The sequence below is a fragment of the Bufo bufo genome, chromosome 6, assembly GCF_905171765.1.
Source record: "Bufo bufo chromosome 6, aBufBuf1.1, whole genome shotgun sequence".
NCBI lineage: Eukaryota > Metazoa > Chordata > Amphibia > Anura > Bufonidae > Bufo > Bufo bufo.
In genome coordinates, this window is record NC_053394.1 from 270,422,221 (window position 1) to 270,449,953 (window position 27,733).

The 27,733-nt window shown below is 43.6% G+C and overlaps 1 protein-coding gene across 1 annotated transcript in view; it reads right to left on the reverse strand.

The window, feature by feature from the left end:
* LOC121005653 (peroxisomal N(1)-acetyl-spermine/spermidine oxidase-like) overlaps nucleotides 1-27,733 on the reverse strand; it is a 74,573-nt gene that overhangs the window by 15,817 nt on the left and 31,023 nt on the right. The window contains exons 5-6 of the mRNA XM_040438426.1: nucleotides 22,801-22,913; nucleotides 2,498-2,655 (exon numbers count right to left, since the gene is read on the reverse strand). Coding sequence (XP_040294360.1) covers nucleotides 2,498-2,655; nucleotides 22,801-22,913 — 271 coding nt within the window. The remainder of the gene's footprint in view (nucleotides 1-2,497; nucleotides 2,656-22,800; nucleotides 22,914-27,733) is intronic.

Genomic DNA, 27,733 nt, shown 5'->3' on the forward strand with positions numbered 1-27,733 from the left:
CAAAGAGCAGGGTGGGTGGCTGTTCCCCACGGTTCCAGGCCGGGTTTTGGGCTGGGATATAAAAACCCAGCCAGCACGTTCAGCTAGGGTGGATTATCCTCCATGTCAGAGAAGCTGTGGAGTCTGTGTCTTGAGAGCTGCATGTTGGGGAAACAGGCCTCTAAAGCCTGCTGTGGACTGCGGGTGGAAAACTGCTGACCAGGTGAAGGTTTTTTGCACTGTGGACTTTGTGTGGTGTGAACAGGCACCAAAACTGAACACCGTAACTTTTGGCTTGTTTTTCCTTATGTGTGAATAAAACACTGAACTTTGCTTTACAACCTTGTTTTTGCCTCTGTACTGCGTCCGCTTACCATGCCTACCAGAGCGAATCCCCACAGTAATGACAGCCGAATTGTCACCATTCGGCAGAGGGATGACTTCTGGCTCTTTACCTTGTTGGACCCTCGCTACCGGTCCAAAATGGGGGATTTTTTTACACCCGCTGAGAGGGAGGACAAACTGAACTACTATAGAGACATCCTATGTAGTCAGTTGGCCGCTGCCTATCTGCGCCATCGCCCCTCCTCTCACAGGTCTGACCGCTGGTGCCCTCTGCGCTCGCGTTCCCCTGCCATAGCTGCTGGGGAGGGATGGAGTGGCAGGAGCAGTACCAGCTCTATCAGCAGCAGCCTGAGTCTAGAGTCACCGATGAGCAGCTTTCTTCACCCGCCTAGTGAAGAAACTACTCACCAGCAGCAGTATCTAGACCTGGAGCAGAACCTGAACCAGCAGGTGCTGGCATACTTGGACAGCACCCTGCCATCCCACATTGAAAATCCGCTGAACTACTGGGCAGTCAAACTGGATTTGTGGCCGCAACTGGCCGAGTTTTCCCTGGAAAAGCTGTCCTACCAGGCCAGTAGAGTGGCATCAGAGCGGGTGTTTAGTGCAGCGGGGGCCATAGTTACCCAAAGGAGAACTCGCCTGTCCAAAATGTGGAGAGACTGACCTTTTGTGAAGATGAATCAGGCGTGGATCAATCAGGATTTCCACCCACCAATGCCTGATGTATCAAATTAGATCATCCATGCTGCCTCACCCAAACCTCAACAAAAGAGATTGGTTTCTTCTGGGTACCTGCCTCAGCTACTATTCTGATGCTGCCACACATCTGATGCCAAGTGCTCCTTCTTACACTCATCATCGTCAGCGGGTAGTTATTGCCACCCACATCCCCACTCTGTGTTCCCCGGGTCACTCTGTGGTCTCCTGATGTTGCTGTTGCCACCTACAGACTATGTCATTTTGCCACTCTGTGGTCTCCTCATGCTGCTGCCACCTCTCCACTATGTCATTGGGCCACTCTGTGGACTTCTCATGCTGTTTCCACCCTCCCCTCTCTGTGACTGGGCCACTAGTGTCCCTGATTGGCCTTGTTGACATTATTTATTTGACCCGTCTTCTGAACTGTCAGTAGGAAGAAAAAATGAGACGCAAAACAGATACTGTCTATGTAGCAGCTGTAAGGCCTGTATGGTCCCATCAGAATTGGCTTATGATTTGGTAGCCAAAAGCAGGAGTGGGTACAAAACACAGAAGACATTCAAATATTCCATTCACGTGTCATCTCTGTTTTGGATCCACTCCTGTTTTTTTTTTGGGCTTTAGCAATACTGATGGATTACTGACCAAATGCTGACCGAGTGAAGGCGAATGCTTAACAGATAGGATCCATTTTTTGGAGGTTATTGTTCTGACGGATCAGAGAAAGGGCAAAATACTTACTGCTGACACCCTCTCCACTCTGTCGGAGGGCTCTAATTGTATAAGCGTTTAATAGAACAGGTTCTGTAGACATCTATGTGGAATCAGCTGATGACGGTGTAAAAGGAGTGGGCTCTTTCACACAATAGAAGGATCTTGGGCCTCTGCAGGGTTCCTTATACCTGCCGCTAACATTGATCTGTAAGACTGAGTTCACACTTGAGTTATTTGGTAATTTTGGCCCCATAACTGCCCATATAAGTGAAGTGTGCAGTGATTCTAAGTGCGACGCCTCTCATCTGCATGTCATACTGACTCACAGTATTGTTTCACTACCACAGCAGACTCCCTGTGCATGTTACTGCAAGGCACAATGTTCTACACCACTATACAGGCTCTCTGCAGCCAGGAAATAGCTGTTTTTTAACACGATTTGCCACAAATAAATTTGGATCTAAGCTTTTCGAAAAATTCAGCGAACCGGCTCAATCGAATTTTTAAAAAATTCAATCATGTCTACATGAGACCAATAGTGCCAGTGTTTAAGAACTGTTAACGCTTTAAAAAATTGAACAAAGAGAAATAAAAATAAAAATCATATAGCCCAATAGAACCACCAAAGTCAGCTCCGAGCAGAGCATAAATGTACTTTTTGTTAGAATCGATATTTTGTGCAGCCTGATGACACAAGTACAGTACTCTATATAGGAGATACAATAAAAAATCGGAAGTAAAAAAACATGTACTTTACCTTGAGAACTTCTTTGTCTGTGGGTAGTGGTTCTGCTAGATTGTCCACATCAATGCCAGAGCTGCCCACTGCTACGTAACTGTAAGAGCCACCAGTGTATGGCTGGCTATGCCACTGAGAACGCACCATGCTGATTGGTGGAGGCAGTTCAAGATTCCCTGCATTAAATAAATAAATAAATAAATAAATAAATAAAAATCATCTTTTATTTATATGGCTTTGAACCAGTATTTTAGATTTTGTGCACATTTGGGGGGTTCCGCTCTTGGCCAGACCTGTTAAGGGAAGCCTACTTACATGCTTTCTGATGCTGGCTCCCTGCTCCTTCTATCTTGGTCTTTGCTGTTCTTCCTCAGTCCAGTTTGATGCAGCCTGCAATTGGTAGCCCCCAGCGGTGACTTGCTCCCCTTATGTCTTGACAAATGGTCATGTGGCACAAGGGGAGCAAGTTGCCGTGGTAGGCTGCAGGCCGTATCAAACCGGATGTTTCAGCGAGGGAGCAAAGCAGAGCAGCATAAACTGGGGAGAGAAGAAGCAAGGAAACAGTGACTGGAGTCAAGTTAGTAAGATTCTCTTCACAGGTCTGACCAAGAAGTGGGTTTGCCAAACAACCTCCCCCCAAACGGCACAAACCCTTTAAGGACAAAAATAATGATTTGTGTTATAAATTAGTTATATCAGGTTTATGATAACCATGAGGCTGTTGTTGCAAAGAAAAAGGGGTCAGTCAGCACATCCCAATGCGCAGGGGCACGTTGCTATGGCTGAAAACAACACTGTAAAACAAAAGATGCAATGCAACAGCTCTCTGCAAACCAAATAAAGTATAAAAATGCATAATAATTGCTAGTGCTATACTTATAAATTAGAGATGCTTGGCAAATCATTTTGTACAAAATAATTTGAGCCCGCCTGCCGCACGTCAAGGCGATCTCTGCAAACGGGTTCCTAACACTAAATTCTACCCTTTATGTGCCAAGACGGCTACCATACAATTCAGGGAGTGTAGGTCCCACCTGCATGCTGGGCCTGCTTTAATTTCTGTCATCTTTGGTGCCAAAATGGCCTCCACTATATCCAAGGAATGCAGGTACCAACATGCATGCCGAGCTCACTCCACACCACTCCTGGTGCCAAATGGCCACCAAAGAGTCCAAACTATACCTCTCATGGTGCCAAATGGCTTCCAGTGAATAAGGGAGAGCAGGCTAAGCTATATACTCACACTAATTAAAATCAGCCTATGGGGCAGACGGGTTTATGATAACCATCAGGCTGTTGTTATGCTGTCTCTGCCTCTTCTTCAATAACATTACTTATATTAAAATATATTTCCGATGCAGACCCGAGTTTTTGAGGAGCGGTTTCACAATATTCAATCAATTGGTTCCTACTAACACTTTGGGCTTGATTTACATGGGGATGCTGCCACAAGAGGATGTGGCTATGTGCGCCACATAGCCACACCTGACAACGTCTTTAATGAAGACCAGTCACCACAAAATGCAGTGTAATCTGAAAGCACCATAGGTGAGAATTATCAATCTGGTATAAAGGAAAACTGACACACCAGAAAGACAGCAAAAGATTTGGGAGGTAAACAAGTGGCCCATAAACTGATGTAGGAAGGAGGGGTTTTGGTTCCTGGCAAACTGGGCTTACTTTTCTGTTGGCTACAGGCTCTATTGTAACCATGGGCTGCTCTTCAAATGTATTGGGGGAGATATTAGGAGGAGTGTTTAACCCCATAGGGACACAGCCTTATTTCACCTTAAGGACCAGGCCATTTTTTGCAAATCTGACCAGTGTCACTTTAAGCGCTGATAACTTTAAAACGCTTTGACTTATCCAGGCCATTCTGAGATTGTTTTTTCGTCACATATTGTACTTCATGACACTGGTAAAATGAAGTAAAAAAAAATATTTTTTTTGCACCAAAAAATACCTAATTTACCAAAAATTTGGAAAAATTAGCAAATTTCAAAGTTTCAGTTTCTCTACTTCTGTAATACATAGTAATACCCCCAAAAATTGTGATGACTTTACATTCCCTCATGTGATGTCTACTTCATGTTTGAATTATTTTGGGAATGATATTTCATTTTTTGGGGATGTTACAAGGCTTAGAAGTTTAGAAGCAAATTGAAATTGAAATTTTTCAGAAATTTACAAAAACCCAATTTTTAGGGACCAGTTCAGGTCTGAAGTCACTTTGCGAGGCTTACATAATATAAACCACCCAAAAATGACCCCATCTAAACTACACCCCTCAAGGTATTCAAAACTGATTTTACATACGTTGTTAACCCTTTAGGTGTTGCACAAGAGTTATTGGCAAATAGGGATGAAATTTGAGAATTTAATTTTTTTGTCTAATTTTCCATTTTAACCCATTTTTTCCACTAACAAAGCAAGGGTTAACAGCCAAACAAGACTGTATCTTTATTGCCCTAACTCTGCCATTTACAGAAACACCCAATATGTGGCCGTAAACTACTGTACGGCCACACAGCGGGGCGTAGAGTGAAAGGTGCGCCATTTGGTTTTTGGAAGGCAGATTTTGCTGGACTGGTTTATTTACACCATGTCCCATTTGAAGCCCCCTGATGCACCCCTAGAGAAGAAACTCCGTAAAAGTGACCCCATCTAAGAAAGTACACCCCTCAAGGTATTCAAAACTGATTTTAAAAACTTTGTTAACTCTTTAGGTGTTGCACAAGATTTAATGGAAAATAGAAATACAATTTCAAAATTTCACACTTTTGGCAGATTTTCCATTTTAATATTTTTTTTCCAGTTACAAAGCAAGGGTTAACAGCCAAACAAAACTCAATATTTATGGCCCTGATTCTGTAGTTTACAGAAACACCCCATATGTGGTCGTAAACTGCTGTACGGGCACACGGCAGGGCGCAGAAGGAAAGGAATGCCATACAGTTTTTGGAAGGCAGATTTTGCTGGACTGTTTTTTTTGACACCATGTCCCATTTGAAGCCCCCCTGATGCACCCCTAGAGTAGAAACTCCAAAAAAGTGACCCCATTTTAGAAACTACGGGATAGGGTGGCAGTTTTGTTGGTACTAGTTTAGGGTACATAATGATTTTTGGTTGCTCTATATTACACTTTTGTGCGGCAAGGTAACAAGAAATTGTTGTAAATAACAAAAAAAAAAGTGCCAAAAAAGCATTCATCTGACAGGTTAGATCATGTGGTAATTTTATAGAGCAGGTTGTCACGGACGCGGCGATACCTAATATGTATACAATTTTTTTTATTTATGTAAGTTTTACACAATGATTTCATTTTTAAAACAAAAAAAAGTTTTAGTGTCTCCATAGTCTAAGAGCCATAGTTTTTTCAGTTTTTGGGCGATTATCTTAAGTAGGGTTTCAATTTTTGCGGGATGAGATGACGGTTTGATTGGCACTCTTTTGGGGTGAATATGGCTTTTTGATCGCTTGTTATTACACTTTTTGTGACGTAAGATGACAGAAAATGGCTTTTTTTACTCCGTTTTTATTTTTTATTTTTTTACGGTGGTCACCTGAGGGGTTAGGTCATGTGATATTTTTATAGAGCCGGTCGATACGGACGCAGCGATACCTAATATGTATACTTTTTTTTATTTATGTAAGTTTTACACAATGATTTTAAAAAAAATCATGTTTTAGTGTTTCCATAGTCTACAAGCCATAGTTTTTTCAGTTTTTGGGCGATTATCTTGGGTAGGGTATGATTTTTGCGGGATGAGATGACGGTTTGATTGTTACAATTTTGGCATACATGCGACTTTTTTGATCACTTTTATTACCTTTTTTGGGAAGTAAGGTGGGCAAAATTTCAATTTCATCATAGTTTTAAATTTTTGTTTTTATGGCGTTCACCGTTCGGGTAAAGTAACATGACCGTTTTATATATCAGGTTGTTACGGACGCGGCGATACCAAAAACGTGTGGGGAATTTTATTTTTTTCATTTTTAATCAGTGATAAACTTTTTTTCACTTTTTTTTTTACCCAGACCCACTTGGTTCTTGCAGATCCAGTGGGTCTGATGTCTGCATAATACAGTACAGTACGCTATATAGTGTTTTGTACTGTATTTTACTTACACTTTGTCTGAACAGATCTATGCCTTTAGCACAGATCTATTCAGCACCATGGACAGCAGGATGCCTGAGAAGGCGTCCTGTTGCCATGGGAACCTTCCCCGTCTGCTCAGTAGTAGACAGAACTGCGCAGACGGGGAAGGGTAAGGAGGGGGGCTGTCTGTGGGCTCTCTCCCTCTCCATCAGGGGGCTGCAAAGGCACAGCAGCCCCCCGATGGGAGAGGGAGGGAGCTCCCTGAGCTGTTAACCTTTTCCATACAGCGGTCCGTATGGACCGTGGTATGGAAAGGGTTAAACGGCTGACATCGCATCACAGATGTCAGCCGTTTATATCAGGGTGTCAGCAATGTGCTGACACCCTGGTATACTCACTGTACACCAACGATTATTCAAAGGGAGGCGGGCGGGGGATCGCGATCCCGCCTGCCGCACCGCCCGCCTCCCGCACCACCCGCAACCCTCCTCCTGCACCTCTCGCCGCCATAAAATCATTCGGGGGTGCAGGGGGGGTTGAATAAAACTATATTTTAGGCATATAAAGTTTCTGATCCCCGCGGTCAGGGACCACGGGGATCAGAAACTGATGAAAGCGCAACAAACCGCAGGTCTGAATTGACCTGCGGTTTGTTGCGATCGCCGACATGGGGGGGTCACGGGACCCCCCCGCGCATTTAGCTGAGGTGCCTGCTCAATGATTTGAATAGGCACCTTGTTCCGATCACAGCCGGCCGGTACGTCATGTGTCCTGAAGAGGTTAAAGAGGACCTGTCACCTCTCCTGACATGCACGTTTTAATACCTTCATGCATTCCCCATGTTATAACAATTCTGGAGCACCTATTCTTATGGCTCTATGTTGTGCCATTATTTTGTTATTTCTACTAGAAGTTATGAATGAATTGCTAGCAGTCTGCAGTAAGAGTACAGAGGGGTGGTAACCAACTGGTGGTGTGTACCTGCACAGACTCACTCTATCCAATCAGTGCTGCCTTTTTCAGACTGTGCAGGTACACTCCCCCCAAACTTTTTACCTCCCCTCTGTAGCCCTACTGAAGACTGCTATCAATTTATTCATAACTTCTAGAAGAATTAACAAATGGATGGCATAAGAATAGATGCTTCAGAATCGTTATTACATGGGGAATGCATGATGCTATTAAAACAGGCATGTCAGGAGTGTTGAAAGGTCTTCTTTAAACTAGGGACTGGAAGGAAGGTTAAGTACATTATAAGAGTAGAGGGCAAGATAGTGACCTGGATTGATATAATTGAACTGGGATTGGAATGAAGAGAGGAACTAGAACTCTTCATAAGCAGTTGGGTAAAATGTTTCCAAAAACTTTTTAATTGTATGTATACTAATGCCAGACGTCTGACCAATAAAATTGGTGAGCTGGAATTATTGATGTGTGAGGAGGAATAACTGAGACATGGATGGATAATAGCTATGACTGAGCAGTTAAGTTACAGGGTTACAGTCTGTGTAGAAGGGAACGTCAAAAATGGAAAGGGGAATGGGTTTGACTTTATGTAAAGGCCTATCTAAACCCCAGAATCCAGGAAGATATCAGTGGGTGTATTAAACAAATTGTGAAGTCAAATTGGTTAGAAATATAAAGTGGGAAAACAATAATAAAATACTAATAGGAGTTTCTTATAAGCCACCTAATGAAAATAGACGAGGTGGCAAATCATAATGAGGTCATTATTATGGGGAACATCAACTACCCAGATTGGGTCACTGTCATTAGTGGAGTACCTCAGGGGTCAGTATTGGGCCCTATTCTCTTCAATATATTTATTAATGATCTTGTAGAAGGCTTGCATAGTAAAATATCAATTTTCGCAGATGACACTAAACTGTGTAAAGTAATTAATACTGGAGAGGACAGTATACTACTACAGAGGGATCTGGATAGATTGGAGGCTTGGGCAGATAAGTGGCAGATGAGGTTTAACACTGATAAATGTAAGGTTATGCACATGGGAAGAAATAATGCAAGTCACCCATACATACTAAATGGTAAAACACTCGGTAACACTGACATGGAAAAGGATCTAGGAATTTTAATAAACAGCAAACTAAGCTGCAAAAAACAGTGTCAGGCAGCTGCTGCCAAGGCCAATAAGATAATGGGTTGCATCAAAAGGGGCATAGATGCCCGTGATGAGAACATATTCTTACTACTTTACAAATCACTGGTCAGACCACACATGGAGTACTGTGTACAGTTCTGGGCTCCTGTGAACAAGGCAGACATAGCAGAGCTGGAGAGGGTCCAGAGGAGGGCAACTAAAGTAATAACTGGAATGGGGCAACTACAGTACCCTGAAAGATTATCAAAATTAGGGTTATTCACGTTAGAAAAAAGAAGACTGAGGGGAGATCTAATTACTATGTATAAATATATCAGGGGGCAGTACAGAGATCTATCCCATCATCTATTTATCCCCAGGACTGTGACTGTGACGAGGGGACATCCTCTGCGTTTGGAGGAAAGAAGGTTTGTACACAAACATAGAAAAGGGTTCTTTACGGTAAGAGCAGTGAGACTATGGAACTCTCTGCCTGAGGAGGTGGTGATGGTGAGTACAATAAAGGAATTCAAGAGGGGTCTGGATGTATTTCTAGAGCGTAATAATATTACAGGCTATAGCTACTAGAGAGGGGTCGTTGATCCAGGGAGTTATTCTGATTGCCTGATTGGAGTCGGGAAGGAATTTTTTATTCCCCTAAAGTGAGGAAAATTGGCTTCTACCTCACAGGGTTTTTTTGCCTTCCTCTGGATCAACTTGTAGGATGACAGGCCGAACTGGATGGACAAATGTCTTTTTTCGGCCTTATGTACTATGTTACTATGTTACTATGTTACCCAGATATAGACTGGGAAACTGAAACCTGTAGATCTCATATAGGAAACAAGTTCTTATCAAAGACTAAAGACAATTACCTTTCCCAACTGGTACAGCATGCAACTAGAGGGACGTCCATGCTGGACTTAGTATTAATCAATATACCTGACAGAATAACCTGAAGTGAAGGTTGAGAGATACCTGGGAAATAGTGACCATAAAATAATAAACTTACAGTTGTCATTCAAAAGAGTGTTTTTTTCAGGTAGGCACAAAAATACTGAACTTCTGAAAAGCAAAACTTAACCAGCTTAGAGAGTCCATGAGCCTGACTAACTGGGGCAATGTCCTCAAAATTAAAAATACCACCAGAAAATGACATTCCTAAACTTTCATTGTGAGAGGTATATACCTTATTGGAATAAAAGGGTCAGGAACAATAAAAATTAAATGTTGATAATTAGAAATGTAAAGGGGGCAATATATAACAAAAAGAAAGCATTTAATTCACTAAAACAGGAAGGTAGCCAAGAAGCACTAAAAGCAGTATAAGAAAAACAATAGAATATTTAACAGAAATATTAAGGCTGCATTCACATGACTATGTCCTGCCATGTCCATTTTGCGAACCACAAACTATGGATCCGCAAAACATGTGCACCAGCTTCGTTCACTCCGCATGTCCCATGTTTTGTGGATCCGCGTTTTGCAGTCCCTAAAATGGACATGGCCATGATATAGAAAAGGATCTGTTTGGGCGCGAATTCACTGGTGGAGCCGGTCGTGATGTTTAGTTAAAACATTCTTCTTTATTTGAAGAAAACGCACATATATAAAAGAACAAATAATAAAAGTTCTTTTATATAGGTGTGTTTTCTTCAAATAAAGAAGAATGATTTAACTGAACATCACAACCGGCTCCACCAGTGAATTCTCGCCCAAACAGATCCTTTTCTATTGCAAGTATCTTTTGGGGGGACTGGACATCCAACCCGAATGAAACTCTCCGTGCGGCTGAAGTCCTGGTGAATAGGTCTGATTCACACAAGTCTTCCATAGGGTTGTGCCTATCTTTAGCACAACCTTACAAGGTGAGCCTCCTGATCTCTTACTTTGCTTTATAACTCATCTGAACATACTACCCTATTGTGCGCCCCTTTCTCTTTCTTTCCCCCATCCCCTTTGTGGTTGGAGTAGAATTTAGAGACGTCCATTTTTTAAATAAATGGCCATGATATAGTCATGTGAATGCAGCCAAAGGCAGCCAAGCTGGAGACAAAGAGGCTCATTGCTGAGAGAGTAAAACTAAACCTAAAATGTCTTTCAGTTATATAGATAGTAAAAAGTTTAAACCTGAAAGTTTTGGCTCTTTAAAGAGTGTTGAGGGAGGAGTTGTAGAGGTTGATGAGGAAAAAAATAATATATTTTAAATATTAACACTGCATTCACATGACTGTGACATGGCAGTGTTTGTTTTGCGGTCCACAAAACTGCGGATCTGCAAAACATGGGCACAGTCCATGTGTACTTAGCATCTCCTGTGTTTGTGGTTCGGCACTTTGCAGTCACCAAAGGGACATTTCCATGACATTTATGTGAATGCAGCCAAAGGCAGCCAAGCTGAAGACAAAGAGGGTCATTGCTCTGAGAGATCTCTAAAATGTTCTTCAATTATATAGATGGTAAAAAGTTAAAAACTGAAAGAGTGATGAGGGAGGAGTTGTAGAAGGTGATGATGAGAAGACGAATATATCTCAAATATTTTTTTTCTCCACTATATTTACTGAGGAAAATTAAATGTTGAATGAAATGCATATACAATGTGACCCAGTAGGAAGTGCTGCGGCGCCTTAAAAAGATTAAAATAGACAAATCACCTTGTCCAGATGGCATACTGTACATTCTAAGAGAATAATGTAATGTAATAGACAGACCCTTATTTCTGATATATCTTGGAACTCTCTAATGACAGGGTCTGTTCCATAGGATTGGCGCTTAGCCAGTGCTTAAAAAGGTGTCAAACACAGAGCCTGGAAACTATGGACCTGTAAGACTAACATGTTTTGTGGGTAAATTGTTTTAAGATTTTCTAAGAAATGCTAGCCTGCAGTATCAAAAACTTTGTGTAACACCGTATCAGCACAGGTTTATGAGGAATCAGTCCTGTCAAAGTGATCTAATCAGTTTGTATGAAGAGGTAAGTTCTACACTAAACCAAAGTGAATCAATGGATTTCACATACAGTATCTTGACTTCTCTAAAGCATTTGATACTGTGCCACTTAAAAGCTTAGTACATAAAATGAGAATGCTGGGACTGGGGGGAAATGTGTGTATTGACCTAAGTAACAGAGGGTGAGTATTAACAGTACATACTCAGATCGGGTCACCATCACCAGTGGTGTATGACAGGGGTCAGTACTGGGCCCTATTCTCTTTAATATATTTATAGATTATCTTAGAGGGGTTGCACAGTAAAATATTCATTTTTGGAGACAACACAGACGGATGTGGATAGCTTGGAGGCTTGGGCAGAGAAGTGGAAGACGAGGTTTAACACTGACAAATTAAGGATATGCACACGGGAAAGAATTATGCAAGTCACCAGTACATGTTAAATGGTAAAACACTGGGTAATGCTGACATGGAAAAGGACTTAGGACTTAACTGTAGCAGCTGGTGCTAAAGGTAATAAGATTGTTTACATCAAAAGGGGCACAGATGCACGTGACAAGAACATACAGTCAGGTCCGTAAATATTGGGACATCGACACAATTGTAGCATTTTTGGCTCTATACACCACCACAATGGATTCAAAATGAAACGAACAAGATGTGCTTTATCTGCAGACCGTCAGCTTTAATTTGAGGGTATTTACATCCAAATCAGGTGAACGGTGCAGGAATTACAACAGTTTGCATATGTGCCTCCCACTTGTTAAGGGACCAAAAGTAATGGGACAATTGGCTTCTCAGCTGTTCCATGGCCAAGTGTGTGTTATTCCCTCATTATCCCAATTACAATGAGCAGATAAAAAGTCCAGAGTTCATTTCCAGTGTGCTATTTGCATTTGTACATGTTGCTGTCAACTCTCAAGATGAGATCCAAAGAGCTGTCACTATCAGTGAAGCAAGCCATCATTAGGCTGAAAAAACACAACAAACCCATCAGAGAGATAGCAAAAACATTAGGCATGGCCAAACAACTGTTTGGAGCATTCTTAAAAAGAAGGAATGCACCGGTGAGCTCAGCAACACTAAAAGACCCGGAAGACCACGGAAAACAACTGTGGTGGATGACCGAAGAATTCTTTCCCTGGTGAAGAAAACACCCTTCACAACAGTTGTCCAGATCAAGAACACTCTCCAGGAGGTAGGTGTATGTGTGTCAAAGTCAACAATCAAGAGAAGACTTCACCAGAGTGAATACAGAGGGTACACCACAAGATGGAAACCATTGGTGAGCCTCAAGAACAGGAAGGCCAGATTAGAGTTTGCCAAACGATATCTAAAAAAACCTTCACAGTTCTGGAACAACATCCGATGGACAGATGAGACCAAGATCAACTTCTACCAGAGTGATGGGAAGAGAAAAGTATGGAGAAGGAAAGGAACTGCTCATGATCCTAAGCATACCACCTCATCAGTGAAGCATGGTGGTGGTAGTGTCATGGCGTGGGCATGTATGGCTGCCAATGGAACTGCTTCTCTTGTATTTATCGATGATGTGACTGCTGACAAAAGCAGCAGGATGAATTCTGAAGTGTTTTGGGCAATATTATCTGCTCATATTCAGCCAAATGCTTCAGAACTCATTGGACAGCGCTTCACAGTGCAGATGGACAATGACCCAAAGCATACTGCAAAAGCAACCAAAGAGCTTTTTAAGGGAAAGAACTGGAATGTTCTGCAATGGCCAAGTCAATCACCGGACCTGAATCCGATTGAGCATGCATTTCACTTGCTGAAGACAAAATTGAAGGGAAAATGCCCCAAGAACAAGCAGTAGAGGCCCCAAGAAGTAGAACAATGCCCCAAGAAGACAGTTGCAGTAGAGGCCTGGCAGAGCATCACCAAGGATGAAACCCAGCGTCTGGTGATGTCTATGAGTTCCAGACTTCAGGTTGTAATTGACTGCAAAGGATTTGCAACCAAGTACTAAAAAGTGAAAGTTTGATTTATGATTATTATTCTGTCCCATTACTTTTGGTCCCTTAACAAGTGGGAGGCACATATGCAAACTGTTGTAATTCCTGCACCGTTCACCTGATTTGGATGTAAATACCCTCAAATTAAAGCTGACGGTCTGCAGGTAAATCCATTGTGGTGGTGTATAGAGCCAAAAATGTTAGAATTGTGTCCATGTCCCAATATTTATGGACCTGACTGTAGTTCTGCCACTTTACAAATCACTAGTCAGACCACACATGGAGTATTGTATACAGTTCTGGGCTCCTGTGAATAAGACAGACAAGGCCAAATATGTACTTAAATGGCTTCTGTCACCAAGTTTATAGTAGTAAAACAGGCTGATTTGAGATGTGAGCTGGTCAGCAGAAGATATCCATCTTGGTATCATCCTCAACTCTGCCAGCATTTCTGAGAAAAATTTGCTTTTAATATATGGAAATGAGCCTTTAGGAGCAACGGAGGCTTGTTATTACATCTAGAGGCTTTCCTTTCTGCAACTGCTGCACCCTCTGTACATTGATTGACAGGACCAGGTAGTGAAAACATCATCACACTTGGCCCTGTCAATCAAAGAACAGAGAGCGTGCCAGTTGTAGAGAGAGTGAAGCCTCTAGGTTTAATGGCAACGCTATCTTATGCTGACCAGTGCACTGGTTTGGTCAAATTGCTTTACTGCTATAAATCTGGGAAACAATGCCCTTTAATATTTAAATACGACACCAAATCATGTGTTAAAAATAAATAGTGTGAACGCCAGGGTATTCCTTTGATATCCCTAAGTAATGCTGTGGAATTCTTGAGGTAGGATGGTAAATTAACTGCTACTGTAGCTCTTGCAGATGCAAATCACTGGAATGGGGAAGCGGACTATTTAGGGAATTTATTCCCATAATGTTCAGCATCCTGGGTAGATTTTTTCCAGAATGGTAACAATAGAAATGTCAATTCATCCTGCAAAAAAACATTCCATGTTGACTCAAAGAATCTAGTGGGATAAAATCAAATAATTTTTTCACAAAAAGGGTTTTTATTGTGCAAAAGCAATAAAGCAGAAAAATCTATATACATTATTATCACTGGAACTGGGAGAAAGTTGTGTGGGTGCTCGTTTTGGAGGGTAATGATATGCCATTTTACAGTGTTGTAACGCTGTGGGCTCCTATGACCAATTTAAGGCCTCTTTCAGACGGGCATTGCGGGAAAATGTGCAGGTGCGTTGCGGGAACACGCGCGGATTGTGCGTTTTGCCCTCGCGTGAGAAAAATCGCGCCTGTTTGGTACCCAAACCCGAATTTCTTCACAGAAGTTCGGGCTTGGGATCAGGGTTGTGTAGATTGTATTATTTTCCCTTATAACATGGTTATAAGGGAAAATAATAGCATTCTTAATACAGAATGCATAGTAAAATTGCGCTGGAGGGGTTAAAAAATAAATAAAAATTATTTAACTCACCTTAATCCACTTGCTCTCGTCTGTCTCCTTCTTTGCTGAACAGGACCTGTGGTGAGCATTCATTCCAGGAACAGGACCTGTGGTGACGTAACTCCGGTCATCACATGATCCATCACATGACCCATCACCATGGTAAAAGATCATGTGATGGATCATGTGATGACCGGAGTGACGTCACCACAGGTCCTGTTCCTGGAATGAATACTCACCACAGGTCCTGTTCAGCAAAGAAGGAGACAGATGAGATGCAAGTGGATTAAGGTGAGTTAAATTAGTTTTTATTTTTTTTAACCCCTCCAGCGCTATTTTACTATGCATTCTGTATTCAGAATGCTATTATTTTCCCTTATAACCATGTTATAAGGGAAAATAATAATGATCGGGTCTCCATCCCGATTGTCTCCTAGCAACCGTGCGTGAAAATCGCACCGCATCCGCACTTGCTTGCGGATGCTTGCGATTTTCACGTAACCCCATTCACTTCTATGGGGCATGCGTTGCGTGAAAAACGCAGAATATAGAGCATGCTGCGATTTTCACGCAACGCACAAGTGATGCGTGAAAATCACCGCTCATGTGAACAGCCCCATAGAAATGAATGGGTCGGTATTTAGTGCGGGTGCAATGCGTTCAACTCACGCATCGCATCCGCGCGGAATACTCGCCCGTGTGAAAGGGGCCTTAAAGACAGGCAGGGACACAATAAAGTCACTTCAATAAAGTTTATTGCATGTTCCAGCCAACTTACAGTTCAGTTCAGCCGGGACAAGTAATCAGTTCATGTAATCCACAATACAGTCAAGCAGTCTCAGGGCTTTTTTAGAAGCGTCTACGCAGGCATCCTCAAACTGCGGCCCTCCAGCTGTTGCAAAACTACAACTCCCAGCATGCCCGAACAGCCTACAGATATCAGCCTACAGCATGGCATTGTGGGAGTTGTAGTTTTACAACAGCTGGAGGGCTGCAGTTTGAGGATGCCCGGATCAGGCTAGTGTTTGCTTCACACGCACCTTGCAGGGTGTGATCTGCGGCCTCTCACACAAAAGACACACCATGCCTCATGCTGCTGACTTTTAAACGCAATCGTGGACAGTGATGGTCAGTTCGCTGTGTTCGCCAGCGAACACATGCGGGCTGCCATCTTGACTCACCCGTCCGGCGATGCACAGGTAAGCCCTTACCTGTGCCTGTGTCAGGAGCCGGTCTGAAATCGAATGCGGTCATCGGGAGCAGGCAGTTCCGAGAACAGCCCGATGAAGGCCCCCGGCGGCTGTTCTCAGAACTGCCTGCTTCCAGTGACCGCATTTGATTTCAGACCGGCTCCCGGCACAGGTAAGGGTATACCTGCGCATCGCCGGATGGGTGAGTCAAGATGGCAGCCCGCATGTGTTCGCTGGCGAACACTGTGAACTGACCATCACTGATCGTGGACATGGGCCACGTATAAACCCCGGAGTTGATCGTGGGGAGTAAGCACCCACCCAGCTCTTTGCTTACTCCCAGTAAAAGCCAGGCCCGGATTAGCTGTTACCAGCTACACAACAGTGTTCACTATCTATATTAGTGGACACTCACGTCTCAGGTGCACCACAGCAAACCACAATATGTATCTCCTTAATTATTTTTCTGCACCATTCTGGGAGATACACACCTTCCTTCATATATGAGACCTGCCACTGCCTCACAGTGTACAGTCGTGGCCAAAAGTTTTGAGAATGACACAAATATTAGTTTTCACAAAGTTTGCTGCTAAACTGCTTTTAGATCTCTGTTTCAGTTGTTTCTGTGATGTAGTGAAATATAATTACACGCACTTCATACGTTTCAAAGGCTTTTATCGACAATTACATGACATTTATTCAAAGAGTCAGTATTTGCAGTGTTGGCCCTTCTTTTTCAGGACCTCTGCAATTCGACTGGGCATGCTCTCAATCAACTTCTGGGCCAATTCCTGACTGATAGCAACCCATTCTTTCATAATCACTTCTTGGAGTTTGTCAGAATTAGTGGGTTTTTGTTTGTCCACCCGCCTCTTGAGGATTGACCACAAGTTCTCAATGGGATTAAGATCTGGGGAGTTTCCAGGCCATGGACCCAAAATGTCAATGTTTTGGTCCCCGAGCCATTTAGTCATCACTTTTGCCTTATGGCACGGTGCTCCATCGTGCTGGAAAATGCATTGTTCTTCACCAAACTGTTGTTGGATTGTTGGAAGAAGTTGCTGTTGGAGGGTGTTTTGGTACCATTCTTTATTCATGGCTGTGTTTTTGGGCAAAATTGTGAGTGAGCCCACTCCCTTGGATGAGAAGCAACCCCACACATGAATGGTCTCAGGATGCTTTACAGTTGGCATGACACAGGACTGATGGTAGCGCTCACCTTTTCTTCTCCGGACAAGCCTTTTTCCAGATGCCCCAAACAATCGGAAAGAGGCTTCATCGGAGAATATGACTTTGCCCCAGTCCTCAGCAGTCCATTCACCAAACTTTATGCAGAAGATCAATCTGTCCCTGATTTTTTTTTGGAGAGAAGTGGCTTCTTTGCTGCCCTTCTTGACACCAGGCCATCTTCCAAAAGTCTTCGCCTCACTGTGCGTGCAGATGCGCTCACACCTGCCTTCTGCCATTCCTGAGCAAGCTCTGCACTGGTGGCACTCCTATCCCACAGCTGAATCCTCTTTAGGAGACGATCCTGGCGCTTGCTGGACTTTTTTGGATGCCCTGAAGCCTTCTTAACAAGAATTGAACCTCTTTCCTTGAAGTTCTTGATGATCCTTTAAATTGTTGATTGAGGTGCAATCTTAGTAGCCACAATATCCTTGCCTGTGAAGCCATTTTTATGCAACGCAATGATGGCTGCACGCGTTTCTTTGCAGGTCACCATGGTTAACAATGGAAGAACAATGATTTCAAGCATCACCCTCCTTTTAACATGTCAAGTCTGCCATTTTAACCCAATCAGCCTGACATAATGATCTCCAGCCTTGTGCTCGTCAACATTCTCACCTGAGTTAACAAGACGATTACTGAAATGATCTCAGCAGGTCCTTTAATGACAGCAATGAAATGCAGTGGAAAGGTTTTTTTGGGATTAAGTTAATTTTCATGGCAAAGAAGGACTATGCAATTCATCTGATCACTCTTTATAACATTCTGGAGTATATGCAAATTGCTATTATAAAAACTTAAGCAGCAACTTTTCCAATTTCCAATATTTATGTAATTCTCAAAACTTTTGGCCACGACTGTATATGATTTTTTGATCATCACAGAATACAGGATTCAGTATATTTCAACACAGTGTTGCCATCTGCAGGTCAGCATTGGAATATTCTACTAATAAGCCTGGAAGCCTTGTACAGGCTCACATTTGACCACAAAAGGCATATGTGGATCTTTCTCTAGTCATTATGATTAAAACAGCAGAGACCCGGCGATTTATGGCACCAGCTGCCCTTGTGACCGCAGTGGACACCATTTTTAAAGACCAGACGTCCACTGTATAAGTACGGTGGAGGTCCAGAAAGGGATACAAATATTAACATCTAACATTTTAAAATTTTAACATCTGTTGTGGGTAAACTGTTTGAAGGTTTTGTAAGAGATTCTATCTTGGAGTACCTCAATGAAAATAAGCAAATAGAGATGTGTAGCGAAACCAACCTCGCCACAGTGTTTTGGAGGGGGCTGTTTGCCAGCCTCCTGCCCCAGGATTATGGCCCATACTAACTTTGAAGGAGAAGACAGACCGGCCGCACAGCTTAAATCTGTGGAACTGTTTTGGGCAGGAAAGCCATTCTTGCGGCCGGCCAAATGTGACTTCCATGGAATTTGGGAACCCCTGCTCGGATCTGGGTGATTTTTGGATATGTTGTTCACCCAGATCAGAGCTATCCATGGATGTATACATTATGGGGATGTGTGGGGTTTTGAGGTGTTTTCTGTGTGTTGGGAAAAATGTGTGTTTTCTGTCTGGTAGTGATTAAGTTAGCCCATTACGTTTGGTAATTGTATTTTGTGGATTGCGTCTCAGACATTGCCAGTGTGTTAGTTAATTGTGTCTCAGACAATGCTCATTGTATATTGTTGATTGCGTTACAGACAGAGGGAAGGGGATTTTGTGTACAATTGCTGGGAGGGTTTCAATACTGTAAATGCATGTGATTGGCTAAAATATAAACTGTCACAGTCTTTTACAAGGGCCCCAGGGGGAGTGTCCCTTGCTAGGAGACCTGCATAAAAGGCTGAAAAATAACCCATTAAAGAGTTCCTGCTTTGCCCCTTTATGAAGTCTTGGCTCATGTTTGGGGGATGGGATAACTACACTCTTGGGGATTGCTATATCATAATACTCCCCTGAGTATAAGCTCTTGTTCCTGGTTCCTGCTCTCTGGATTTAGGAGAGGTTCACCCACTGGAGCCTGGAGCCTTGTCGTAGGTCCAGGGTGGGTAAGAGACGGCGAGACCTCCACCAAGCTTCAGCGGTTTGTGTGGTGTGCAGCGCTGACGGTGTCAAGTGGAGTGCTTGGAGTCCTCTGAAAGCACTAGGAGCATCTATCGACGGAGGTATCCGGTCAGTGTGCTAGGCGTTCCGTTACAACGCCATATCAGCGAGGCTTCATAAGGGATCGGTCATGTCAAACTAATTTAATGAGGTTCTATGAGGAGGTAAATTCTAGACTTGACAGCGGCGAATCAATGGATGCCGTATATCTGGACTTCTCCAAAGCATTTAACACTGTACCACATAAAAGGTTAGTATATAAAATGAGAATGCTGGGACTGGGAGAAAATGTGTATGTGGGTAAGTAACTGGCTCAGCGATAGAAAACAGAGGGTGGTTATTAACGGTACACACTCAGATTGGGTCACTGTCACTAGTGGGGTACCTCAGGGGTCAGTATTGGGCCCTATTCTCTTCAATATATTTATTAATGATCTTGTAGAAGGCTTACACAGTAAAATATAAATCTTTGCAGATGACACTAAACTATGTAAAATAATTAACAAGGAAAAGGACAGTACACTGCTACAGATGGATCTGAATAGATTGGAGGCTTAGGCCTCCTGCACACGACCGTAGGTGTCCCGTTGCCGTATTGTGGACGGCATTTGTGGATCCGCAATACACGGGCACAGTTCCATGTGCATTCCGCATCCATTCACTTCAAAGGGTCCGCAAATCCGGAGATGCGGAATGGTGTGGAACGGAAGCACGGAACTGAACCGTACGAAAGCACTACGGAGTGCTTCCGTGGGGTTTCGTCCCGTACTTTTGTTCTGCAAAAAGATAGAACATGTCCTATCTTTTTGTGGAACAGATGGATCGCGGACCCATTAAAGTGAATGGGTCCGTGATCCGCTGCGGCTGCCCCACGGTCGGTGTTCGTGCATTGTGGCCCGCAATTTGCAGGAGGCCTTAGGCAGAGAAGTGGCAGATGAGGTTTAACACTGACAAATCTAAGGTTATACACATGGGAAGGAATAATGCAAGTCACCAGTACATACTAAATGGTGGGTGACAGTGACATGGAAAACGACCTACGAATTGTAGTGAACAGCAAAATAAGCTGTAGAAACCAGTGTCAGGCAGCTGCTGCCAAGGCCAATAAGATAATGGTTTGCATCAAAAGGGGCATAGTTCAGAGGTTAGTACAGAGATATCTCACACCATCTATTTATCCCCAGGACTTTGACAAGAGGATATCCTCTGCGTCTGGAGAAAAGAAGGTTTGTACACAAACATAGAAGAGGATTCTTTACGGTAAGAGCAGTGAGACGATGGAACTCTTTGCCTGAGGAGGTGGTGATGAAAAGTTCAAGAGGGGCCTGGATGCATTTCTGGAGTGTAATAATATTACAAGTTATAGTTACTAGAGATGGGTTGTTGATCCAGGGAGTTATTCTGATTGCCTGATTGGAGTCGGGAAGGAATTTTTTCCCCTAAAGTGGGGAAAATTGGCTTCTACCTCACAGGTTTTTTTTTTTTTGCCTTCCTCTGGATCAACTTGCAGGATAACAGGCTGAACTGGATGGACAGATGTCTTTTTTCAGCCTTATAAACTATGTTACTTTTATATGACATGTTGGGAATATGGAACTACCCTATTTAAGCCAGGAGATTCCTGGAAAGGCCTATTTGGGTCCATTCACATGTCCGCATAAATAGGTCCGCATGGGTGCGGAACCATTCATTTCCATGGGGCCGCAAAAGATGTAGACAGCACACTGTGTGCTGTCAGCATCGGCACTTCCGTTCCGCGGCCCCTCAAAAAAGCCACAGACAAGAATAGGCATTTATATCAGAGTGTCTGTGTTTTGTGGACCGCAAAACACTTGCGGACGTGTGAATAATTCTCTCTTTTTAGGTTTTCATCCATTCTGACCTTATTGTTTCAATGCACTCAAAGGTAAATTTCTTTAACCCCTTGGTGACCTCCGCTGTACAAGTACAGTGGAAGTTGCCACTTAAAAGATGGCTCCTGCGTGCGTGCAGCGGGGCGCCATAGCCGCCGGGTTTCTGCTGTTTGAAACAGCAGTGACCCATGGTGGATGTATGCGACCATCCCTATGGCTGATCGCATACATTTAATTCATCAGATGCCATGGGCTTGGGGAAGCTGTTACGTTACAGTAATAGCCCAAAGCCTCAAGCAGGCTTTGATGGCTATTACTAAAATATACCAATGCAGGCCATCAGGTGTCAGCACTGTATTGGTATATTTTAAATGAAGTGTTCTATGAACCTCTTGCGGCATCCGATATTAAAGTTGAGGCCTTTCAGGGGTTAATCAAGGTTAAAAAAAATACATACTCACCTTATCCATTTGCTCATGGAGAGGCCATCATGGCTATCTAGACTGAAGAAATCACATCATCACTGATGACGTCATCGCTCCCGGCCAGCATACTGACGTGGTAACAGTAAGATTTCTTGAGTTTTCTTCAATCAAGATGGCTGCAAAGGCCTCTCCGCGAGGATATGGATGAGGTAAGTTTTTTTTTTACCGCCATTTCAGGAAAGATTCATTACCACGAAGCGTGAGGAAATTGAGTTTTGCGCCAAACTAAATTTTTACAGAAATTCGGATCAAAGTCAATTTGTTTGGCTTCGATTTGGTCAACACTAATTAAGATATATCAATATGTATCCCCTACAGTGAAAACATTTTAAAATAGGCAAATCGAAATTTTTTGTCTCTTTACCTTCTCAAAAAAATCTATAAAAAGTGATCGAAAAGTCACACACTTCAATATGGTATCGCTGAAAAGTACAGATTGCCCCTCAAAAAATGAGCCCTGATAAAGCCTTGTACACACAAAAAAGTTGTATAGGGGTCAGATTATGGCGATGAATTTTTTTTTTTTTCAAGGTTATTTTTCAGTATTTTTTCCAGCTCTCCACTACATTATATGCAATATTAAATAGTGACATTAGAAAGCACAACAATGTAAATGGAAAACTAAAAAAGTTATGGCACTGGGAATGCAGGGAGCGAAAAAGGAAAATGCAAAAAATGTAAAATCGCAAGGTCCTTTAACGGTTAAAGAAATATAATCAAAGATGTGTTAAAAAAAAACTTAAAAATGAATATAAAATATATGTTAATTAAAAGAAATGACCCAGAAGTGGAGCTTTACTTCACAGGCAACCTGTCAAAAACAGATAATAAAGCAATGAGAATCATGTATTATTATTTACCTGTACATTTTCTGAAAAGATCAGTCATTGCTGAGAAAATTTCTTCATCTGTTAGTGTTTCCATATATTCAGACTGCTCTCCAGCAATGAATGCAGCGAGCACATGCCCCATCCTGGCAGAACAAAACATGTCACAACGTTATACATTTTACTCATTCTCCACAAAAAAAAAAATGGAGAAAAGTGTGATAATTCATTTTCATCCAAACCATCCTTCTCCAACAATAGGACAAGTTCTCATTATGCATTTATGCTGCTTGGTGGGAATGAATTGTAGTCCACGTTCAGAAGGCTTTTTCCACAATTTAGGAACCTTTGCCAACGAAAAGGTTCAGTAAAACGATTAAAAGGGTATTCCCATCCAATTTTAATGTACATTTGTATTCCCTTAGTCCTAACAGCAGCACAAGTGGGGGGTTCTCCCCTGTGAAACTGGTAGGACAGGTGGAATTTTTATTGATTAAAATTACTACCAAGACAATTAAACTATTAACCCACCCCCTACTGTCCTTAAACCAGTGCTTTATCAGCAAGTACACAAACAAAAATAGGGTGGGAAATTTGTGTGCTGCTGTTAGGACTAAGAGAAAACAAATTTACATTAAAATTAACGCTTCCCTTATGTCCTAACCAGCAGCACAAGTGGGGACCTAGCAAGGAGCAATAGACAAATTGGGAGGGTTCCCCGTTCTCTTTTTTTTATTTTTTTTATGATAGGGCGGCACTGAGAATGGTACGTCCAACTGACACTCCCTCAGAGCGCCTAGAGTCTAGGTGGTAATGCTTTATAAAGGTGCTGTGGGAGCTCCAAGAGGCTGCAGCACAGATTTGTACCAGCGGAACCAAACTTTTCTCCGCGTACGAAGTAGATACTGCCCTTGTAGAGTGGGCAGTGACAAAGGATGGAGGAGCCAACCCCTGAGCTACAAAAGCTTCATGGATTGCCTCTTTTACCCATCTACTCAAAGAGGGTTTAGAGGCCTTTAGACCTTTGTTTTTCCCCGACAAGGACAGCAGGAGGTGTTCGGATCTTCTGAAGTCCGTAGTTCTATTCAGGTAGATTCTGAGATTTCTTGAAATGTCCAAGGAATGGAGGGCTTCTTCCTCCGGAGATGAGGGAGAGGGACATAAAACCGGTAAGGCTGATGGTCTGATTAGTATTTCTAAATGATGGTACCTTGGGGACAAAGGTCGGTAGAAACATCAACAGAACTCTGTCCTGGAGGAAGAGGGTATAAGGCTCAGCGGCTGCCAAGGCCTGAAGTTCTCCAATCCTTTTGGCCGAAGTTATGGCCAGTAGGAATGTGACCTTCAAAGATAAAAATCTAAGGTCCACATTTTCCAAGGGTTCAAAGGGGGGAGAAGATAGCCCCTTCAGAATAACAGATAAATCCCATTCAGGGATAGGTCTCAGGATTCTAGGTTTTAATTTTTCGGCTCCTTTGAGGAACCTCCTGAGTAGGGGGTCTTGAGATAAAGGTCTGCCTAAAAAGGCAGAAAGCGCACTGGTATGAACTCTGAGTGTTGACGGGCTTAGACCCTTGTTCAGGCCTTCCTGCAGAAACTGTAGAATCACTGAAGGAAGAGGATCTGAGGGTACAACCTCTTTATCAGCACACCACTGAAGGAAGATCTTGTATATCCTTGAGTAAGCTTTGTTTGTAGACTCCGCCCTGGAGTGTGAAATGGTTCTCAAGACCTCCGCAGAAAGCCCTCTAGCTTCTAGTAGGGACCTGTCAATCTCCAGGCTGTCAGACTGAGTCTCAGATCTAGGCAGGGACCTGTGTCCTGATACACAGGGTCCTGCGTTAGGGGAAGTCTCCAATATGTGCCCTGACTCATCTTCATGAGCTGGGTGAACCAAGACCTCTTCGGCCAGAATGGTATTATCGCAATGACCGGGGTCTGATCTTGCTTGATTTTCGTCAATACCCTTGGTATCATGGAAATTGGAGGGAATATGTAAGCCAGCCTGAACCTTCATGTTATGGACAGAGCGTCTATCGCCAGAGGATTGTCCTCCTTGTAGAGAGGGCAGAATCTGTCCACCTTGGCGTTCAAGCGGGTCGCCATCAAGTCGATCTCTGGAACACCCCACCGGAGTGTGATCTGGGTGAAAAGGTCTCTGTTCAATGACCATTCGCCTGGAACTGGCAGACTCAGACTCAGCCGATCTACAACTATGTTGAGATTCCCTCTGATGTGAACAACCGAAAGGTGGGATAGACTGGTTTCTGCCCAAGCATGAATTAAACCAACTTCCTGGAGGAGAGGTTGAGATCTTGTGCCTCCCTGTCTGTTGATGTAAGCGACTACCGTTATATTGTCCGAGCGGACTCTTACCGCCTTCCCGCGGATAAGAGGAGCAAAGTGGTAGAGAGCGAGACGAACTGCTCTCAATTCTCTCAGATTGGATGAGAGAAGCCTCTCCTGCGGACTCCAGGTACCTTGTACTGGATTCTCCTCCAGATGGGCTCCCCAAACTAGAAGGGAGGCGTCTGTGGTCAACGTGATCCAACGAGGTTGAATCAAGGACCTCCCATCTGATAGGTTCCTCCACCACCTGAGGGAGGAACGGACTTCGGTAGACAGGGAGTGCATCTTGTCCAACCCCTTGGGGTTGCGATTCCAGACTGCTAACACTTCTTCCTGAAGTGGACGTAGGTGCCATAGGGCCCAAGGAACTGCTTCCGCAGATGCTGACATGTGGCCTAACATCTTCATGAGAGTTCTGATGGACACCGCTGAGGTGCCATGAGGAACTGCGCGGCTCTTATCACTCAATTCTTCCTCTCTGGAGAAAGGGAAAGAGTCATCTGTTCGGAGTCTACAAGAAAACCCAGGAACATCCTGGAAGTAGATGGAACGATCTCCGATTTTCCCCAATTTATGAGCCAGCCCAAGCGCTGGAGAGACTGAAGAGCCCGCTGAAGTTGATATAAAAGAATGTCTAGAGTGGTGGCTTTTAGAAGCCAGTCTTCTAGGTATGGCACGATTTCTAGCCCTTGAAGCCTGAGTTGGGCAACAACCAGAGCCACAACTTTTGTGAAAGTGTGGGGAGCGGAGGAAATGTCAAAAGGCAGCACAGCAAACTGGTAATGTTTTACCACCCCTCTTATGGAGACCACAATTCTTAAAAATCTCCTGTGAGCTGGATGAATGGGGATATGAAGGTAAGCATCCTTCAGATATAAGGTGATCATTTGATCGCCGGGGTTTAGGATGCTGATAAGTGATCGAATGGTCTCCATTCTGAAGCACTTTGGTCTTATGAACTGATTTAGGTAACGCAGGTCTATGATCATGCACCAATCGCCCGACGGCTTCGGCACTAGAAAAACAGGGGAGTATACTCCCAGCCCTTGTTCGCGAGGAGGAACTTCCTCTAGGGCCCTTTTTTGAACATAAGGAGGACAGAATCCTCTAACATAGACTGGTCTGGTTTAGGGTTCTGGTTAAAACAAACTTTTCTTGAGGAGGGGACAGAAAATCAATTTTGTACCCCAACATAATTATTTCTAGGACCCACTGGTCCGGAATATTTTGCAGCCAGGCCTGCTGAAATAAACTTAGATGACCTCCAACCGGAGGGGAACTGAAATTCTGAGCATCGCACAGACGATTTTGAAGGGATAGGGGAAGGTAAGCGGGAGAGTCATAGATCCGCTTCTTTTCTACGGTCCTTTCCACGACCGCGACCCCGTCCGTGTCTGGACGACTCCTGATGTCTCTGAGACGTGGAGGGGCCCTGGGTTCTAGAACTTCTGGGCCTACTCCGGCCCTGAAAGGATTGCTGGGGGAGGGACTTGCCCTTTTTATCCGCCAGGCTCTCCATTAACTTATCTAATTCTGAACCAAAGAGTCTTCCTGGTTCAAATGGTAAGCCACACAGATTGAATTTGGAGGCATTATCGGCAACCCAGGGACGCAACCATAGGGGTCGCCGACTGGCGGAAGAGAGAGCCATGCCTTTGGCGGCTAATTTCAGGTGCTGTGTGAAAGCGTCACACAAAAAGTCAGTTCCAAGGAGCAAGGTCTTGAACTGGTCTAGCACGTCAGTTCTGGAGACTTCAGATTCCAGGTCTGACTGGATTCTGAGAACGCGGGACCGAACAAACTCTGCGACTTCTGAGGAAGCAACTGCAACTGAAGCAGAGGCTGCAGCTGCGGAATAGCTGCGCCTCAGAGTGCACTCGGCCCTCCGATCTAATGGATCCTGAAGGTTGCTTCCGTCATCAGAAGGAACTAAGATCCTCTTAGACAACTTGGAGATCGCCATATTGACCTTCGGAGGTGGTACCCACAGTTCTGATTCCGACTCCTGGAGAGGAAACATCAGTTTAAATCTCTTCGTGAGAACTGGACCTTTTTCAGGATGCTTCCATTCAGTTAACATAAGCTTTTTTAAATCTTTATCCACTTAAAAGGCCCTTGGCCTCCTAGAGGTGGACGGTGGAGCTTCCCCCTGCTCAACATCATGATCCCTTGATCGGATGGAGCGTAGAAGTCTTTGCGTCTTCTCAGCAGGAAAAAGATAAGTGGCATTATCTTCATCGGAGGAGGAGGAAGGGTCTTCAATCGAAATGACGTCTTCAGCCATAGGTACAGGACCTGGCGATGAAACTCTGGCCCTCTTAGAAGAAAGGGCGCTCTTGATCTCCATAATGGAATTACCCATGAATTCCCTCATCCAGCCGAACATGTCATCCATCGTGGGTTGCCTCGGAGGAGGACGGTATAAAGGACACCTATTGTATTCATAGGAGTCCGGCATCGGCATCTCACAGTTGGCACAAGTTAGGTGCTTCTTTTTATGGGAGGATTTCCCATGCTGGTCAACATTGGAAGACGCCATCTGCAAAACAACTTGGAAAGTAGTTTAGAATGAACTCACTGCAGGCAGAGAGGGAGAGTCTGGCATCTGCTGAGCTTT